Below are 20,945 nucleotides of genomic sequence, written 5' to 3' on the forward strand. Positions count from 1 at the left end.
TAGTTGCACCCATAATTCTATGAAAGATCGATTTACTAACCCCTTGTTGGATGTATTGCAATGCTTTTGCATCCTTTTTAATTAACTCTTTCATTTGAGCTATTGTTTGCCTTCTTCTTCATCACCTTCATCAACTAATTCCCATAAATCTTGTGATACATAAATTGTCCTCATTTGAATGCTCCAATAATAATAGTATTCTCCACCAAAAATTGGTATGGAATTAGGTGAAAGATTGAAGGTGGAATTTGAAGATGGTGTTGACATTTCTTTATGAGATTGAAATAGATAAAGGGGATAATTGGCACTATATACCAAATTTGCTGGGTGCTAAGGAAGATTATGGATTTATATAACTTGAGAAAGATATTTGATTGCTAGATAACTTAATTTTTTTCTGATTTTTCTAACTTGTTTTTTGCTTGATCAACAACATTACAAAACACTTCTATTTATAGTAGAGGATTTAGCTCATCTAGCAAAGCCTAGAGACTTCCACATTGGAACTTACAAGTCATAGTCTAAACTTATCTCTAGTCAAACTTCTCTAGACCCATCTATCTTGAAGACCACCACAACTCATTTACTCCCCTCTAGATTTTTCTAACACACTTAGAAATTACAAATTACATTTTTTAAAAGTGTATACAACTAGATGGTAAACGAATGGAACTTCAAAAAAGAGTCACATTTCACTCTTTCAGTAAAGGTTAGGGGCTAGGCAGTAAACTAGTAAATAATTAGGGGGAGTATGTGATATAACCCAATAAAAAGTTGTTTTTAATTTCTGTAGATCGAAAAACTATCGGCGGCCTCTAACTTGAAGCTGATAGATAATTAATAACGGCGGGATCATCACTGGAAGGATACCCACCCGAGTATATATTTGGTATGTATATAGAAGCCTTAAGACGAACTGAAGGTAAGATGGAAAAAGTAATAAGATGGAAAAAGTAATAGAATTGACACGAACAAGGATGGGGCGTCCATAAAGGCAACCACAGCAACATTGAGCCAAATGGTGTCAATCGGTTCATTGTTGCCATCATTGGGAAAAAAATTCCGAGATAAAAACAAGAAACTTTGATAGCGAATATTTGATCATATTCAAATGTTTTTTTACATGACAAACGAGACACGAACAAGGTGCAATGAACTAGTTTCAGTGGGAAATCAGTTTATATACAGTTTCTAATAGTACCTGCTGCAGCATTGCCTAAGCTCAGCTATCCGATTTAGTTGTTCAAGCTGAACCAAGCAATGGCACCAACTATTGAGGAGTACCAATCATATAAAACAACTGATTCCGATAAATATCACATCCTATTCTTTGTAGAGAAGAAGAAATGTACACAAGTGTAGTAGCAGTCACAACCCAAGCCCCTCGTTTCGCCGCTTCCAGAATTCAAACATCCATCTTTCGTCAAGCCAAAAAAAGGGACAAGTCAGTCTAATAACTTCAAAATTACAAAAACAAACGAAACCAAGAAATGTTATATGGAGTATGGGCCATATAACGCAGCAGTCAACGAGTACTTGCCATGCTTAGCAGTTACCCCTTTTCAACATATTGCCTACTTAGGCATATAGGCAAGAAAAAAAACATATGGACACAGAGATGGCTAATAAGCTTCTTAGTAGCCTGGTAGGTACACATTAAACCCTACATCATATGGCAAACATAGCATTACATGCGATCTGAATTCACCTCAATTGTGGCTCTAGTTTGGTGACACTTTAATTGTTCAAACTCCAAAGAAGCCTTATTTGAAGTACATCATACAAATTTGGATGTTATGTGGGAATACTACTATATCTGGACTAAGAAATGATACGTAAAAGTACATCACTTCTTAGTTAAAAAAAATTACCTCAAATCAACGACTGGAGTTGCCAAGGTCAAAGTCCATTGTGTAGTCATATTCAATGGTTGGAATCACCGAAGCCATAAATTTCAGGAACAAAAAGAGGTACCTGAAAAGTTCAAGATAAATCAGAAGAGCAGAAAAAGTATATGAGATTAGGAAAACTATTTGGATCAATTACGGAGTTCACAAGCACAAAAAAGGTGGCTGTAATTTTCTGGGTACCCGTGCTCAAGGAAATGTTAGGTGGGTCAAACGGTCTACTGCTCATGACACACCAGTGTCCTTCGTGATATTAATTATTCGTTCAATACACAGAAAATCAGTGGAAGAAAACACCGAGTAGGCAAGAACAAATGTATTCTCTTCTGATTTTACAGGTAGAATTGTTTTCTATAGTAGGTTAATTAAATGAAGAAAACAAAAAAAAATTACCTGTCAACTTCTGGCTCAACTCCGCGAGACATCAGAACATCAATGATCTTCTTCATCACGGCCCCATGTCGGCAAGGATGTACAGATGCATGCTTCCCCGGCAAATGAGGATGGTCCTCAATAGTAACCTGAAGATCAACGACAAATTAATAAAGTGTAATCATGTACTGATCTGCAGATTCAGGACTCCATACAGATAGAGAATAGGTTTAAGATCTAACCAACCACAGTGACCTGTGGAACCAGTTTATATCCTTTCAATTAAATTACGTAGATTGAGCTAATGAGTGGTTCTCCACTTCTCCTAACCATATATTTAAAACTCAAAGTACAGTGTCGAGGGATATAAAGGAGTTCCAATAAGAAAAACTAACCGTCTTGTGTGCGTGATCTTGACTAACATCTTCAAGTACAAGCTCTGGCTGCAAAAGCATCCTTGACTGCACGAAGTTGTGAAAGTAGCTCTCAATAATTAGAATTCAAAATTTTCAGTCACGATAGTAGGCAAGGGATCCAAAACCCAGCATGCTCATTCTCTAAAAAGCCAAATCTGAACAATGGTCATCATTTAACTTAAAATCACAAGATAATCAGTAATTCAGTACATGTTTGTCACCCGATGAAGATAATGATGATACTATTATAATTTCATAATAAATTAGTAGTTAAAACAATGTGTTATCTGAGGGATGTCAGAAACTACTGCTTTACTACCAATAAGATGGAGATTAACACGGAAAATACAAGATGACAAACTACATGAGTTCTTGTTTAACATTGAGCTCATGTTCCACTCATTTTGTCACAAGTATTGTATAAAAAAGACGAGAGGTTCAACTGACCAACCTCATCATACCCAGTGAGCCACACACGGGGAGTTTGGTAGTATTGATCGTAGCTGAAAAGGAAATGACAAAGGAAACTGAGTTAGACAATATGGTAAAGCCAAAAACCGGGCATGATATCATTTGGAATTTTCTGTAGTGGGACAAAAATATGAAAGATAATGTCTAAATAATCTTAAAGTCTTAAGCACATGGAAGATTGCATTCTAATTCATCAAATAGCATGTAAATTTAATTTAACCTATACTTATATGTCGTAGACTCGTAATTTCTGTAGAACCAAGAAGGTAAATCTCTTTCTTGTTTTTTCTATCAAAAGAAAGGACTTCTAATCAATAATGAAACTATCATTTTCTAATAAAGTACAAAAGATATCTTACGTGATGCTAATGTCGTATGTTCGAGTCCTTAAAATATTGTCATCATCAGGTTCTTGGGCCACAAGATACGTGGATTGAAGTGTTGCCTGCATTATAATAAGAACAGTTACATCAATACAACTAAACCTTACACTCCAAAACAAAACACAAGATGCATTGAACCATTGTAACTGTCTATGTAATAAGAAAAAACCCTACTTAATTTAGAGTGGAACAGAGCTAGAAGAGGATACTGCAACAGGGTAAATGAACCATTAACATATTGACTCAGAGAATCTTCTTTGATAGTAAGCATCAAGGAAAATCGACAATCAGATAATAACAATGAAGTTTCCATAGTTTACATGCGGAAAATTTGAGGATCTTGGGGTTGTCTATCTAATTGGTGATTGATCTACAGTCCACAAAATATCTCATAATTTTAATCCATCGACAACCTTTTCTTTACAAGTAATTTTCACAATTAGTTTGCTTTTGCAAAGTAAAGTAACTGTAAGCTCATGATTCCTGCAAAACTACGACGGTAGTACAATAACTTTAAACTATCCAACTCCTGTAGAGTTCCAACAGCAATCCATTTTTGTGAGAACAAACTTATAAGTTGATCTTATTTGTAAAATCCCAATGGTGGAGGAACAGCTGTTTCCTGTTCGTAAATTTTATTCAACACATATGCAACGTATCTCTTGCGATGCATGATCTGCAGAGTATGACCAATTTTCAAGTTTTAACACAAAATAATGTGGCAACCAAGTAGTAAGGCTTCTCTTTCTAAAAGCTATCCTTGGTGGAGTACCGTTTTCCCTTGATTTTGACCCTTGTTGTGACTTGTCAACAATCTCAGAAAACAGGGGAGATAAAAGTCCACAACTCAAGGCCCTAATTTACCTCATCGACCCCGTGGCAACAAGTTCAACTAGTTGCCTACTGAAACCACATGGTTCTGGGAAGATTACAAACTTACAGCATCTGTCTCAATAATGTTGTCAGGTTCTTCATATTCCTCCATATCAGGTATGTCTTCTTCCTCCCCTCCACCAAAATATGAGGAAATTGACTGAATAGTGTTGTTCTTCTTGTTTATATCCAGAGCCTCCATAGAGGGTAAATTCTCCTCGTCAGTGCCCTTGGTTTCTAGAAAAAGGAAGGGTCTAAAAAGTTACATATAGTTCAAGAATAACAGTCTCCAATTCATCCAAATTTAAGGAGTAGCATACCTTTTGGATCCCCATGTGTAGCAAGCCAACCATCATTTTCTTCATCGTCAAGTAGGACCTCTCCACCTGCAGCTTCGTATTCTTCCTCTACAGATGCAGCTCTCCTTAAGCAAGGTACTGAAAAGAAATTGAATGGCATGTCATAACTTGCCTCCACAACATATCAAAGAAGTAAAACAAAATTTGAAATAGGGAAGTTACTCATATGAGGATCAGAAAATGAAGTTTTGTTTTTAACAGTAGCACATAATACAGATTCCCACACCATAAAGCCAATCAAGGAGATCTCCTAGGTCAAACCAACTCAATTTAAAGATTCTAATGTCCAAGTTAAAGGGCATCTCATAGCATCGTTCTTTTATTCTTCTTTTGCTATAAACATCTAATTGATATTTATATATGGGAAGCTTTTAGCCCATAAAATGCACCAGATCCATTTGTTTGTGATTGGTCTATGTTCAGCATACAGAAGTATACTTCAACACTATAAAGTAGAATTACGTCCGAAAGAAAAACCCCAACCTGATTAGCAGGGTGAATGCCCTATTACAAATAAACATAGATTTCACACTTGTTCCTATGTAGCATGAAACAGATAAAACCCATACTTGAAGTTCAATTGTTCATGCATATGGCCTGTAGTGGTTTTCAAACTAACAACCTGTGGTACATTATTGATTATACATAATCGTTGAAGCAATAAACTAAAATCTTAATTTTGAAAGTTTCGGATAATCTAGTGAGGATGTATGCGGTTCTCAATCAAGCTGAAAACATTCAATTCAATCTCTATTCAAAATTTCGACAATACTAAAACTGGGAACACAACTAAATTGCTTACCATTTCTAGTAATCAAGTACTGTTTATCAGAAGGTAAGTAGGATTTACGCTTGCTTGGCTCTCCAGATTCCCTGATTCATTATAACCAAATCATAATTGAATGTACTTAATAAAGCCCTAATTCTAGAAGGAAAATAACAAGTGAAATTTAACATCCATTATAAAACCTCATTCCAGCTCTAAATAATGTTTCCCCAAATCTTAGCTGAATGCATAAAATTCAAGCAAAGCTTCTATAAAGAGAAACATAAAACCCTAGTAAAAGCATAAAACAATTACCAGGACCAAGTAGGGCACTTAGAGACAAGATTATCACCAGCAAGAATGAATTCACTGATACTAAGAACACCCTTCTCTTTGAATGCAGAGACTGTACGAGGTCCTGTGAATCTCTCAACTGTACCTTTAAAGGCTTCGTGGATCTTCTGTGACAGAACCATCACTCTCACAATCAAGACACAGAGAGAGAGAGAGAGAGGATTGAAACCCTAGAAGCAGAAAAGTAGAACCTTTAGAGTATCGTGGAATTCAATAAACAGATGAGGAAGAAATTTTAGTATTACTTTTCACAGAAGAACTTCAAGATGTCAACCAATCTATTCTCTGGGTTTTTTAAGGGGGCAAACCTTTATTTATTTAAAGCTTGTGCTAAAGTCCAAAAGAAAAAGAAATTTTAGGATTACCCCCTCACAAATAATGTGAAACTAGGTTTGCCCCTTCTTAATGTCTGATTACAGTTAGGCTCCTCAATTGCCAAAGTCTGTGAGATTAGCCTTAAGTTTTCACACAAGCATATGTTTACCAAAATACCCCTAGTTCTTCTGCTCATGTTTCTTCTTCGTTACTTGAAGCTAGGGGTGAGCAACAGTCGACCAAACCGTCTTCTTTGTTACTTGAAGCTATGGGTGAGCAGACCAAACCGACCAAACTGGACTTAGTTAAATCAAACCGAATGGTTTTTGGGTCAAACCAAATAATATTTGACTAGGCTCAGCTGAAAAGCGACCCCAACCGATCTTGAATTGGTTTGACTTCAGCTTGGGTTTTTGAAAATCGTCCAAGTCGAACCGAACTAACTAACTATATATATTTATATATATTCAAACTAAATCACCAATGGTGCTAACAATACATTTCCCCTGCAAGAAACTAGATACGAATCAGCTAACAATATTTCGTGTTATCAATACCTTTATGACACCATCAATAAATGATGGATTTCTACCTCAATATATAACTTTCCCATTTCACAGTACTTGAAACATAATCAATATATAACTTCCACACAAGTGAAGAACAATCACATTATAATATGAAAAATGATACAAATATTACTCTCCAAAACCTGATACATCCTCATATTCAGAGATCTTTTTGCTTCATCCATCAAGAAATACAGATATTATTTTACATAAACATTTCACATAGATCCAGCAAACAAAAACAATTAAAAAAAAGTGTTCCTATTCAAACCAACTCGTGATCGTCAACCAATTATGTGCTTCAATACAATTACCCCGTTAAGCGCTATAGCTTGTTTCCAATACTCAATAGCTTGATCAGACCAAGCTTCCGCAAATTCAGAACCTCCCTGTCAAATGAGCTGTTATCCTCGTTCGGAATAGGTGTGAATGTGATGACATGCTTACTTGCAGTTGTCTTCAGAGTTTTGCAGTTCGAAGTTGTTGCTTCAACATAGGGCGGAGGTATTCATAATAGCCATCAGGCACAACTGAATCGTTGAGTGGGTCTTTCCGTGCCTCCTCGTAAAGTTTTGGATAAACATTACCATCATAACAGCCAAGAACCGAGCCAAGATAATGATCCGTGTGGTTAAATGAATCAACAAGCGCAACTGCGTTGGGACGAACCTAACAAAAGATAGCACATAATAACAGTTTAGTTTACTTACCCAAATCACGAAGTTTAAGAGAAATATTTGATATACATGCCTGTGTATATAAAGATCTGAGTTGGTCATTTGCAAGTGAGGCTTGTTCTGGAGTTATGCTTCTAGTGGAAAGAAAATCACCCTGGTGCTTGTGAAGCAAGGAGAGAGCGTAAATGCCACAAAGCAATTCAAGCTGTTCTCTTACCCCTTCGCCGGGTATGTCGTGTTGCAACTTCTCGATAAATCTATAGGAAATAAAAGTCTTCATTATGTTTTTATTGGAGTATGTACTTACAATAGACCCAAATGAAGAAGTTCATAATTGATGTACACCAAAGAGCTGAGCCCACACCTAACAGAACCAACATAGTGGCAGGGCACAAGCCCAGCTCGTCCAAGACAATGAGCAACTAAACCTATTGACGTCATTTGTTTAATTCTGTCCTTTATTTAGTGTTTGATTTGTTGGGATGATCCCACTTTGGTTGTGGAAGGGGCAGGGATGAGCCTATAAGTTGGGAAAACCCTTGCATAATCAGATTTTCTAGTAAGGAAGACTTGAAGTTATCAATAAAGTATATAGTTAACGAATGTTTGTTTGATTCAAATTGGCCAACGAAAAAGAACTATCATGTCTCAACCTCTGTCTAAGTTATCGTCTAAATTATTAGTACGGCTCCAGAATTCAATAGATGAATTATTGGTGACCTTCAAAGTTGAGAACAACAGAGTACATAACCACATCATGCAATTAAGATTTAACAGATGGATCAATGTCCAACTAGACACAAGTCGTTGAAACCATACGGGTTACACTGGGTAGTGACCAAAGTTTCAAAATTTTATAAGATCTGACATAGATAAAACCTAGCAAAATAGGAAATGAAATACTTGGAAACACATGATCAAAATCATAGATGGAGGAAGAAGAAAGGCTTACTTGGAAACAACAATCAATTGGCAGTGAGCAACTGCTGCCTCCACTAGATCAGAGGAATGTTCTGCAAAGCCTGAAAAGGTGGGTAGCTTTGGTAATGAGAGTAGTTTTTACTAGAAGAGTCGAGTGGGGTGGGCAGTGGGCAGCCCAAACTGCACCAGGCCGACCTAAGATAAACCCACCTTACCTGTGGTTACACGAACCACACCCAGGCTGGGACAACAGGTAAAGCGTGTAGCCAAAATAGGGTTATCTGGCGCATATGCAGATCATTTACTTTCCTTTGTCTTGTGCTGTGTATGTTAGAACTTACTATAGTTTTTGACTTACTATTAATTTTAGATATGTTGATGCCACAGTTTGGTTAGGCAGGCTGCAACCCAGCTTGCATATGCCCGGCCAGACTGAGTCCGGCCCGAAATGTAGGATAAAGTAGTCGGGTCAGCTTGTAAAATGCTGACTTGGTTAGGGATCTAACTGGGCCTCAGTTCGGCAGTTCCAGCCAGCTGAAATCTCTAGTTCTTATAGCAAGCCAACAATTTTGTACTCATCAATAATGGGCAAACTAGTGGTATGTAAAATGTTCTTAAAATTTAGTCTGGGCTATTGAGGACAGTGAGGAGCCATAACACTTGATGCAAATACATGAGCTTTAAATCATAACAAGAATCATGTAATGACCTACTCAGATGAACCTTAAAGATATTCGGAGTAGGTAAACAGAATGTTCTAGGTCAAAGACTGCATCAAGATTATGTGGCTATCATCCTAATTACCAAGAAGTAATGTTTTATAATCAGTATACCACCTGATTATAAAACAGTCACTGAGTCACTCCCTTGCATTAAGTTCTGACAAAAATTTTATAAGAAAAAATTGCTTGGGAATCAGAAAGAACACCAAATAAGATTTTCCTGAATCCTGATGTCCATCTAAGGAAAACTAAAATACCCATTAGCTTGAAAGTTAGACTAGATATTAACCTTCATTACCAGAATCAGAAAGATAGAAAGACAAACCTGCTTCTTGGTTTGGCATCTTACTTATACTTCTAGCACATGCGACAGACATCCTAGCAGCCCTTGCTTCAAATGCCTCCCGTACTATACTGGGGTTTAACCAATCCTCGGCTGCTCATTTATGGGAACTCACAAGACTTTAGACCCAAAATCATGGTTTAATGCGAACTCCAAGAATAATACTGAAATGCTATTGGGTAATAAGAAGAAGTTTAGCAAATTAAAGCCATATTGAACAAAGAAAAATGTTAAACAAAAAGATGGGATACAGGACGAGATATTCTGGAGCATCTAATACAAACAATAACAGCGCAATAGATGAGGAAGAAAACAATAAGAAATAATAATCAATAAACAGTTTTAAGAATACTGAAAAGGGTAGACATGTTTAAATATTTCCTGAAAAATTACACACGGTCCGTATTTTAGCAAAAAATTTATCCCATTTCCAACACTCCAATGTGGGCTATGGATTGAATAGTATAAAGACCATATAGTAGTTTCATTCTGTAGATTTACAGGGTATATAAAATATTTTTGCAGGTCGCCTCTATCATATATAAAAGTCGGAAGAGTGTACGTCTGTAAGAACATTTATAATTTTTATCAGGTTCCACAAAGTCAGGCGAGTACTCCAATAAGAACTCCTTCGGTGTTTTATATGCATTAAAGAGTTCCAAGACGTGAAAATGTTTGCAAACAAGATACTAGAAGCAACAAAAGCAAGATATACTACCTTTTTGAACACCACAGTGACATTGCAACAGATGTTCTATGTTTCCCATATAAGTTGTAGTTCCAACAGGTTGTTTTCCAGAGCTCAGCTGAGAAACAGTCTTTACGAGAAACCTTGCGACCTACCAAAGATTTTTCAGTATATGTCAGCATCTGACCTAAAATGACTTTTTCTAAATAAAAATTTAGAAGGAAAAGAAAAATCAAAAAGTTTGCATCCGCTCATAAGTAGTTCAACTTCAAAGACCCATGACAAGTATCAAGCGAAACAGCTAAACGTATGAGCTACCAAATTAACATTGCCATGTGTTCAAGAGATCTACTTAGAATTCTAAATACGAATGTTTCAATAGTACACATGGCTAAAACACCTGGGACAAGTAACACATGCATGCAACGGCTAAAAGGTCTAAGCTAGCAAATTTTGCCAAGTGCCCGAGGGATCTACTTAGAATTTTACATAATCTATTATAATTTCGACTCGTGACTACTATTTCCCAAGGAACCTCAATGGCTCAATGCATTTTGGCAAATTGATATATAAAACAACAAAAATACGTAACGACAGGACAAGAAAATCATTATAAAATAAATTTCAAAAATTCAAAAACCTGTAAAAGCAGAACAGTGTTGTCTCCTTCATATGTACATGTAGGAACATATACAGCAAATAACTCAGGAAGCCCACTACTGCATAGATAACCATGACCACCACAAAGTTTCCGACATTCTTCAATGGCATCCTGAAACCAAAAGAAACAGAAAATGAGTACAATAATCACCTGCCCCTGAAAAGGTGTCAATATAGAATTCTTTTAACAGCACATTCTTATAAGAAAGAATAAATTAGTTCAGTAGTCAGAGAAGAACATACATTCACACACTAAAATGATAAAAAGAATGAACATAAGCAAATACAAGTGAATATATATAGAAGTGTGGCCAATCATGTTTGATTAAGTGTTGAGTATATGTACCGCGGTTGTGGAAGTAGTCAAAGACTTCAACCCAGCAGTACAGGCATGAGCCTCAGCCAATGTAGAGAAATCACTGGCTTGTAATCTCTGAGTCACGTCCAGATATAACCATTTTACCCACTCACCCACAAACCTGAAGGCATATGCTGTAGCCAGCAAGGGAAACAATCTGCTTTGCTGTGTCTTATAATCAATAACCTGGAGACAGACACGGGAAGCAACATTTACAGATTTTCTTTTTTAAATCGTATAAGTTATAGGAATGTTCTTGAAAAACAATCATCTTATGACATTAAAGTGTATGTTTCCACGCAATAAAGTCCACTGTAATCCAATCAAAGTCGAAGAAAAATAAAGCCAATAGGTTTAAAAATTTGTTAGCTCGCCAAATCTGTTAATATTTATGTCATGATGCTTCCAGAAGATCACATATTAGTGGAGAGCAGCACTTGAGCCACAAACAATTTGAAAAGAGAGTAAATCTCAGAAGGCTTGTAATGTGAGCCAGCACAAAAATGAACGCCAAGAACAATGGGTGCAAGCTATGTTGGAAAAGTCGGCAAGGGGGACTAGTCGGCGGACTCAGGACTAGTCGGCGGACTCAGGACTAGGCTTAGTCGCTACTAGTCGTATTTACACGGGACTAGTCATAGAATATAAATATATAGTCTATTTTGTATATATAATTATAGATTGGTCATTGGTATAAATATAAGTATTTGGGCTTTCATGAAGTATAAACACTAAAAGTTTATCCCTAAAAAGAAGACATGTAATTATCAACAAGTTCTACAACATTAATGAAGTATAAAACACAAAAAACTAACATTTATTTGAGTTTTTAGATTGATGTTTGGAGGGGAGAGGAAGGGTGAAGAAGCCGAATGAGCAAATCCTAAACCACCTTTGTCGATTTGAGCAAAAGAAAAAAAGGGCCAGCTAAATAATCCCGCCTGGCCTGACTAGTCGACTCGGTCCTAGTCGGACCGAGTCGGGGATTTAGTCGGAATTCCACGGGACTAGAGTTTTGGCCTCTAGTCGAGTCGGCAAGATGGGGACTGAGGGTAGTCGGGGAGTACTCGGGGATTAATCCCGACTTTTTCTTCATAGGGTGCAAGTTTACTAAATAATTTGGATAAGAAAATCATGGGATAATTATGAAAATGTTAATGCCTAGGAAATGGAGAATATCAAACAGGTGAGTGGGATCCTCATTGCCATCATGTCTAATAACAGTTAATGCTTTTTACTGGCATGTGGGCTAAGTAGTACGACTCGGACTCGGACTCAGCTCGGCCAAGATCCGAGTCCGAGTCAGGGGGCGAGTCAGCCGAGTCACTCGGCCGAGTCAGCCAGAGTCGATCTCATTGCTTCCCATAAGTAGTTACTAATGTATGTACTCCAGATAATATGATTAATACGGCAATTCAAAATGTAATCATGTTCAAACTTCAAAACTGAAAATTAACAACTAATCTGCAACTTTCTAAAACTATGTTTTGGTAGTTTAAATATTTTATTCAGAAAATCCTTTGGTATATTTTGAATACTTACTACTAATAAATTTTTCTTTTTATGTCTAAAAAATCTTTTGGTATTCTAAAGATTTTAAATACTTACTACCAAATTGCAACTTTCTATAACTATGTTTTGGTATATTTCTAGAAAATCGTTTGCTATTCCAAAGGTTTGAATACTTACTACTAATAAACTTTGTAATTGCAACTTACTACTAATAATCTTTTGAAAGAAACGGAAAATTTTGGTATTTCTAGAATATTTTCAAAAACAGAATTAATATGTGACAAATAAAGGAAAAAAATTTGGCATATACTAGTAACGACCCGAGTCAGATCCGAGTCAGGACTCGGCTCGGTGTATGTCCGAGTCCGAGCCTAGTCCCGAGTCACTCGGCTGACTCGGCCGAGTCGTACTGCATAGCATGTGGGTTTCCGAGCAATCAACTTTGCTTCCTCTCTCCCCTTTTGAGTCTTCTCCTACCTTAAGAAAACTTTATTGTTCAACGAAGTAATAACATAAATATATGAACAGGTAAATCTGCCAACTAAGTACCACTTGAACATGTATAACAAATTTCCATCCACCTACACCAAGTGGACGAGGCTGTATTATTGAGACACATGCATCAATTGTAGACCACATTGGAGCATCAAGTTGCTAAGAAACAGGCTTACTTGGAAGAAAGTAAGAAACATTAGGAAGAGGTAGCATATTGAAGATTGAAGGATCCCAGCATATCGATCTATTAGATAGATTATAATGGAAGGGCAATGGGACAAGATATTGTATGGCAGACATTTTGACCTTTTTCTGACAGGTTTTTGAGTAAAGACATGTTGGATTTGAGTTCCGTATGTTGTTAACACAACACAAGACAACTGTCAACTATTAACAGCAAGAATAGTAGGAGCTATTAGATGAGCACTAAGCGACTACAGCAAGAATATCTAGGAAGCTATATAAATGTATATGTAGAATCATAGATATTCTTTCCGTAGCCATTAAGTAACTTATCTAGTTATCTTTACTTAAATGTGGGTAAAAATACTAAAGAGAGGGTATCTATGTTACATATAAAGAAAACCTGTACAGCCAGTTCAAATTATTATATAAACTTAACTTTATATGGTACCAACCATGATAGGAAGTACTCAGTTGTTTGAAAACACTATTACCTGAGTCTCCGGCCCACCATTCTGTGAACCAAATTGTCTCCGGACGGCACTATACCTTGTAGCAATACAGACTGCTCTAGATAAAGCAGAAGAAGAATCAGCTACAATTTTTTGACGTATATAAACCATAGTCCCATACACTAGTTGACGTGGCACATCAGATTGTAAATATTTCCCTTCTCTTGTAAGTTGAGAAAGCCTGGAAATAGTTGCAAGAAAATTCCACTGTTACTTCAGTATTGTATACTTCATGAAGTGTAGTAATATTGAGACATAAACATTTAACAGTCAAAATGCATTTGAAATTCCCGAATATTTTTTATCTTTCTCACTATGCAGTAAGAGTAATAAACTAAAAGGGGCTGATACTTCCTAAGGCCACCGGGCATCATCCATGTTTATGTTTAATTGTTTATGAAGAAAAAACACAGATATGGTATCACACACATATTCAAGAAAAGTATATTTTTTATTATAGAAGTACTACGTCTACCAAGACAGTACTCATATGTGCTCATTTATGTGCTTGTTGGGCTTTGGATACAGATGAGTACTGTCGATATTTGTGTACATATTTTATTACGTTAAGACAAAAAGTGTGAGTTCAAGGTGTTTGTTTGTGTCCAGATCACCACAAGACAAATGCAAAGATTTTCTAAAACCCAATACTTGACAATTCAACAAAAAGTAGAGAAAGATCATCAATACATAATCTTGTTCATGTTAATCATACATACAGGACAAATATATTGTTGATAAAAGAAAACAGCGAACATCAAAAAACTATATATTTCACTAGATTAAGAGTGAGACTGTCCAGGAGTGATAAGATTAGTTGAAATTTTAAGGATTATAATGAATTTTACCATGTGGAAGATACACAATAACCAAGCCAGCCATTTTCTAATGACTTTTTCTCTCAAACCAATGCATCGTATAGGAACCCGAAGTATATGACAACCTTTTTCCTTTTCCGTCAAGCTAAGAGTATTCAATTGTAAATTTATCTGACAGTTCTACTTTAGTTAAATTATCAGTTAAGGACACACACACATATATATGTGTTATATATACATTGATGCAGGCGCATAACATGTGGGCCCACGTCCATGCGTGCCCACGTCCATGCGTGCCCACATCCTATTCGGCCATAATAGTAGTCCTAGTTAGTATAGGATTAGGAAGTTACTTTAATTTGATATTTCTTTATTTTGAAGTTTCTATGTTTTGAGCATTTTATTATTTTAGGAATCTTAGTTTGAGTCTATCTAGGAAAGTTTGTTATCCTATAAAAGGAGGTCTAGTCTATTTTATTATTCAGATTGAAGAGAAAAACCATTGAAGTTAATTAAGTTTTAGTTTATTTATCGTTTTCTTTACAGTTCTTCGTTTATTTTATTGTTCTTATTTTAATTCCGCTGCGTCTACATCAAGTGGTATTCAGAGCCATCAAAATTCTGGAATTTTTTTTATTTCTCAAAAAAAAAAAAAAAAAATCTATGGATACATCTCCTCTTGAATGTTGGAAAAATTTTCCACGTTTATGTTGGGATCCAATTAGAGATACAATTCAATTTTATATGGATCGGAAGGATGAAAGAAAAATTCATCAAGTTTCTAAAATTCCACTCTTCGAAGGCCAATTCCATATAAATTTTTGGATTCAACGCATGGAAGATTGGTTCAGAAATCAAGAAGTTCATGACAATGATAAAGTTTTTTTGGTTGAACAACATATGTCCGAAAGAATTTATGAACAATTCAATGCAATGCAATGGAGACTCATTGACGAAGGAAAACAAATCATAGACGATTGGACGACGTTGAAAAGCATCCTCAGGTATGGTTTTCTTCCTCTCGATGAATGTTTGTCATGTGTAGAAGCAAAAATTGAATTGAGAAGACAGTTCTCCGAAGTTACTTCAGTCATTAAGATCGATGATATTGAAGGAGAAGTTCAAGGAAAAAGGAACAAAATTCTCTCAATGACCGAGGAAGAAGAAAAAAGTAAATTTTCTTCATCAAACCTAACTTCTATTCGTGATGTGAAGAAACCATGTTCGGACGAATTATTTGATGCATATGCAATTCCGGGAGAAGACATCCTTGTTTCGAATCATAAAATTTTTCCTACACCATATTCAATGCAAAATTCGTCATATTCACCATCACCTCCATCTTCTAATTCTAGTGCTACACGAAATATTTCCGCTACAAAACTGCAATTTTGTCATATATCGGCTAAGGTAGTATATGTGGGTTCTTTTATTGATTTAAAGGACGACGGGCGATGTCTAAATTTATTGGACGTTTATACGTTGGCATTGTTTTTGCGAGTATCTTGGCAATATATGATTCAGCTTATAGTTGGTGGTATGGTCCAGATTTGTCTTCTACGGATTTTCAGCAAATTTCGTGAAAAGTGGGAATTAAGGATAGGTATGGCGAAGTTCATCATATGCGGGTGCATCAAAAGGTTTTCTTCATTGAAAAGGTTCGGGACGAACCTTCTGGGGAACAGGGTGCTGATGCAGGCGCATAACATGTGGGCCCACGTCCACGCGTGCCCACATCCTATTCGGCCATAATAGTAGTCCTAGTTAGTATAGGATTAGGAAGTTACTTTAATTTGATATTTCTTTATTTTGAAGTTTCTATGTTTTGAGTATTTTATTATTTTAGGAATCTTAGTTTGAGTCTATCTAGGAAAGTTTGTTATCCTATAAAAGGAGGTCTAGTCTATTTTATTATTCAGATTGAAGAGAAAAACCATTGAAGTTAATTAAGTTTTAGTTTATTTATCGTTTTCTTTACAGTTCTTCGTTTATTTTATTGTTCTTATTTTAATTCCGCTGCGTCTACATCATACATCCTACCCATTTCATGTTCTAAAGAACTTAAGTACTTTAAAGATAAGTCCTCGACACACAGAAGATATACCGCGTGAATATTCGTAGGTCGAGCTAGTAATGGGTCGACTTCCAGACATCTTTTCCGAATGTCAAAACCAGAAACACATGTTCATGTAGTTCGCGTAAAGGAAACAAGGAACTAACCTCATCAACATTTGAATCCTTGGTATTCTCACATGATCGAAACGAAGGAAACCATTATCCATAGTGTTATATGCTCCATTTCCAAATTTTGTTCCAATATCACCTATGGTGATACCTGGAAGAGGCAAATGATCATCCAAGCTCCGTAGCTGAACAATAAAGCCTGTAAAACAAAAAAAAACTTATACTAACTCCAAGTCTCCAAGTAACCATTTTTCTATAAAGGTTTTATAGAAGGTTAAATCTTACCATGCACTCCAAGGTCTTGACCATCCGTCAGAAGACGGGCATAAACAACTGCATGAGTTGAAACTTTACCGAGCCCACCAGGCCACCACTGTCACAATAGAAAACGGTTATCATAAGAACTTCAAAAATATTAGTTAATGCACAATAAACTATAATTTATATACAAACTAGTCAAAAAGTGAGAGGACTGTACAAAATAACAAGTTGTGGAACGTAACATCAGGAAATCTTGGCACCCATTTCGTAACTACCAAAGGTATACAAATCCCGATACATGGACAAACAGATAATTGCATTAAGGAACGCTTTGAAACAAAAGAATCATTCGCACTGCACCTCAAGGCATACAACATTTGTCTAGTTTTACCTGATAGGTACCAGATTTTCCTATTAGAAACTATTTTCTTTGCCTTCTTGAAAAGATATTTGCTTTTTCAATTGAGATGGGGTGGGCCGTGCAATAAAAAAATAATCAATAATATAACAGATCGTTTGGTGGGTCACAAATTGGGAGAATTTGCACCTAATCTTAATCTCCAGAGAGTGTTGAAATAGGTTCCTTTATACCATTACTCACTTTGGTTGAACTTAATGTGGGACTGTTAATGACAAACTCATCAAATTTGGGATCAAATGTTGCAGTTGTTTCAAGTCCTTGAACGTTGGAGCCATGACCCAGTTCTGTCTGTGCATAGCAGCCAATTATTTGCATCTTGGAAGCCAGTGCTAACCACTTTTCTTGCTGCTCCTGAGTGCCCTGTCCTTTTATAGTAGGTACAAACATGCCCTAGAGAAAAAGTAAATGTTAACCCTCAAAAATCAAGTATGGGAAGTTACATGGAACAAGCAATGGAAACCTTAACTACTAGAAAGAAATAGACAAAAATATACCAATAAAGGGAGCGCTAAATGAAACTTAGTACTACTGTCAAAACCTAAAATATCACTAATCAACCTCTCTCCTTTATAATGATGTAGACAATTTGGCATAGTTTGTTCCTCTAACAAAATAGATCAACTCATAAGATTGCAGGTGCATATAAAGAAACCCAAAAATGCCCAATACAGCTAAGGAATAGAGGAGTAGTAATTTGCGCTACCAATAACGGACAACAAGAATGGTTTTCAAGATCTAATTATTTGAAAAGAAGCTAGTTCATAAGTTTGTGGTCCATGTCAACCACTTGAAGACTAAATTATGCCTAAAATGTTAGTGTATCTTAAGACCGTGAACAAGGTTGAAAACCTCTTGTTTACCCACTAACTCACAAAATACTTACTCCATCATGTTGGAAGAAACGAAGAAAAACAAATTCACAAAAGCTACTCCATTACCACTGCTGCTCCACATATTAAAACTTACCCAATGTAGATCTGTGAAAGCGGGCTCATCGATATAAATTCTTAAGTGGGATGCCTCTTCCTCTATATGATATAAAGTTGCACAGTTAGATCATAGACCAAAAAAATTCAGAAGTACAAAGAGGCTAATCAGATAAGTAATATTCTTATTAATCTTTTATGAAATGAATCGCTAAAAAAGTTATATAGACGAGAAGAAAGTACAAAGGACACTTAGATGGTGCCCTTGGACATCATTACTGTGCTAGGGGAGAAAAAAGTACCAGAAAGACGGAGCTCGGTAATCAGTTTCCATGCATACGCTGCTTTTCTAAGAGTGTTTTTAACCAACTCTTTACGACCTAACATAGCTCTGTTGTCTTTGCGGAAGACCTATATCACAAAACATGGCAATACTAATAACTGCAAGCGTATTAATCACAAGTTTATCACATAATGACCTAGTTAAGTGAATCTTCTATTTTAGTTGAATATTAATTGTACAATTAACAAGGCAATTAGTTACATGAAAACTAATATCCTTAGAGGACTTGTCGAAAACCTGTAAGCACCATTTAAGAAAACCAAGTTGCTAAACCTAGCTTTTAGTATACTATTAGTCTTCTTCCATGGATCTATATTAGCTTTGATCACCTAATTAATATTAGATTAGGAGGAACAAGTTCCACTCAATCACATGAAGAAATCTCCAGCTAACCTTTACAAAACCTCTAATAACTACTACTAATACAGAATCAAAATCCAAAATTTCTTTGGAGAAAAAAAAAAACAAGAAAATAATGTTAAAAAAACTCACAGGATCGGCAGCAACAAGTCGAGCCATACGATTAGAGACTTCTAAAGTGTGGTTAGAACCAGCCCAAATGATCTTCATGGCTTCAACATCGAATTGAGCCGAACTTCTTTCATTACTTAGGTTATCAACTTCCTCCATTTTTTTTCCCCTGAATTGAAATTCAACTAAAATAATAACAGAAGGAAATCAAACCCAGCGAGAATCAGTAATTATACCTTGAATTAGATAAATAAAAATAGAATGAGTAGCTAAATCGTTCAGTCTCTCTCTCTCTCAAATAATGGTGATTTTTTAATTTCCTAGCTAGGAAGAAGGTGACATTCTTTCAACAACAAAAGAAAAAAAGAAAGAAGGTGACATTGGTTGGATCTTCTTTGAATAGTGTAGTTGGAGAAGTCCAACACTCAAGTGGACAGTCAAATTTTAGATGGGAAATTATGTGATGTGGGGAATTTTATATGCATAAATATAGGGTTATTTCTCATATTGACCCTTACTTTCGTATCAACTTTCCGCATGGTCCCTTAACTTTCACAAATGCGTAAATGACTCTATTTTCGTTTTTTCCATCCAAGAATAGGATTCAGATGACGTCTAAATCTCAGGCTCATTTGGGATTTGGGACGATTTCCCAAATCTCAAACTCTTGTAATTTGAGATACCAGGAAATCTCAAAGGAGATCGACGAAGGCCGTTCTCTTTGGGAGGAAAGGAAAGATAAGAGAGGGAGATAAATAAAGATGAAGTTGATATAGGTTGTGTTTGATATCAGGGAAATAATAGAAGATAGAGAATCCGTTAGAACGAGAAGAGGGAGAAAAACATAAATGGTTCTTTTTTAAAGTTGTTAATGGAGGTGATGAAGATAGTGAAGGTGATGAAATTATGGTGAAGATGCTGAAGTGGTGTGAGAGAGTTAGTTGACAGGACACGTGACGAGAAGGATCAAAAAAGATAATTTTAATAGTCAAAAGTTGACTTAACTTTCCTTGGATGAAGAAAATGAAAAAAGGACCATTTTAGTATCTCATGAAATTAATGGGACACACAAAGAAGAACTCCTCCGAAAAACTCTATTTTTAAGAAATCCAGTGCATTTTTTTTTTTTGATGAAGAGAAATCCAGTGCAGTTGTTAATTGTTCTCTCTCACTTTCATTAAGCTTCGACCAAATAAATTCCATAAATAGAAACTCTATTAACACTCTCTTAACAAAAAAAAAAAAAAAAAACTCTATTAACACAGAGTTCGCCAAATTAAACTCTTACATAAACGAGTCTAAAGTCCAACTAAGCAACGACTTAAAAAACCAACTAAACTGTTTTATTAATAAATTTAGTAACCCAAGTTCAATAAATGGTAGATTCCACCTGTGTTTGGAATTGAACCAAAGAGGTTGGAACCTCCAAAATTTTAGAGTTTATGTGAACACTGTCGATCACTTAGGTGTCGTTTGACATTAATAAGTTACTTTTTTATTTATTTAAGTTAAAAAGTTAATTTGCTAATGAAAAAAGTTTTGACTTTACTTAAGTTAAAATTTGACTTTCATTTGAAGTTCAAAATTCTTGCTTTTGACTTCAAAGTTAAGTTACTCATGAGTTATGTCCAACGGATTCACGAATGTTACTTGACTATTTTTCTT

The 20,945-nt window shown here is 35.8% G+C and overlaps 2 protein-coding genes across 3 annotated transcripts; both read right to left on the reverse strand.

Annotated features, from left to right (window-relative positions):
- Positions 1 to 1,147: 1,147 nt before the first annotated feature.
- ATG3 (autophagy 3 (APG3)) lies at positions 1,148 to 6,194 on the reverse strand. Its single transcript, XM_086656215.1, has 10 exons — positions 5,863 to 6,194; positions 5,584 to 5,654; positions 4,743 to 4,859; positions 4,490 to 4,659; positions 3,526 to 3,611; positions 3,147 to 3,198; positions 2,675 to 2,740; positions 2,301 to 2,428; positions 1,872 to 1,974; positions 1,148 to 1,417 (listed from the first exon to the last, which is right to left on the reverse strand). Exons 1-9 carry the CDS (start codon positions 6,021 to 6,023, stop codon positions 1,878 to 1,880), a joined length of 948 nt encoding a protein of 315 aa, XP_086512341.1. The 5' UTR covers positions 6,024 to 6,194; the 3' UTR covers positions 1,148 to 1,417; positions 1,872 to 1,877.
- A 679-nt stretch (positions 6,195 to 6,873) lies between these two features.
- On the reverse strand, positions 6,874 to 19,796 carry LOC147569706 (peroxisomal acyl-coenzyme A oxidase 1-like). 2 transcript variants are annotated; one of them, XM_086656217.1, is made up of 14 exons: positions 19,302 to 19,796; positions 18,769 to 18,877; positions 18,507 to 18,568; positions 17,721 to 17,930; positions 17,144 to 17,231; positions 16,895 to 17,057; positions 13,839 to 14,037; positions 11,143 to 11,340; positions 10,777 to 10,908; positions 10,167 to 10,287; positions 9,431 to 9,541; positions 8,415 to 8,484; positions 7,532 to 7,719; positions 6,874 to 7,454 (listed from the first exon to the last, which is right to left on the reverse strand). In XM_086656217.1, the coding sequence occupies exons 1-14, from the start codon at positions 19,437 to 19,439 to the stop codon at positions 7,426 to 7,428; spliced, it is 1,818 nt and encodes a 605-aa protein (XP_086512343.1). In that variant the 5' UTR covers positions 19,440 to 19,796; the 3' UTR covers positions 6,874 to 7,425. The 2 variants fall into 2 exon arrangements, with proteins under 2 accessions (XP_086512343.1, XP_086512342.1); XM_086656216.1 differs by having other exon boundaries at positions 7,536 to 7,719; positions 19,302 to 19,742.
- Between the last annotated feature and the right edge of the window lie 1,149 nt (positions 19,797 to 20,945).

The sequence above is a fragment of the Eschscholzia californica genome, unplaced genomic scaffold (assembly GCF_041429995.1).
Source record: "Eschscholzia californica isolate CP2 unplaced genomic scaffold, dmEscCali1.0.p SCAF_1, whole genome shotgun sequence".
NCBI lineage: Eukaryota > Viridiplantae > Streptophyta > Magnoliopsida > Ranunculales > Papaveraceae > Eschscholzia > Eschscholzia californica.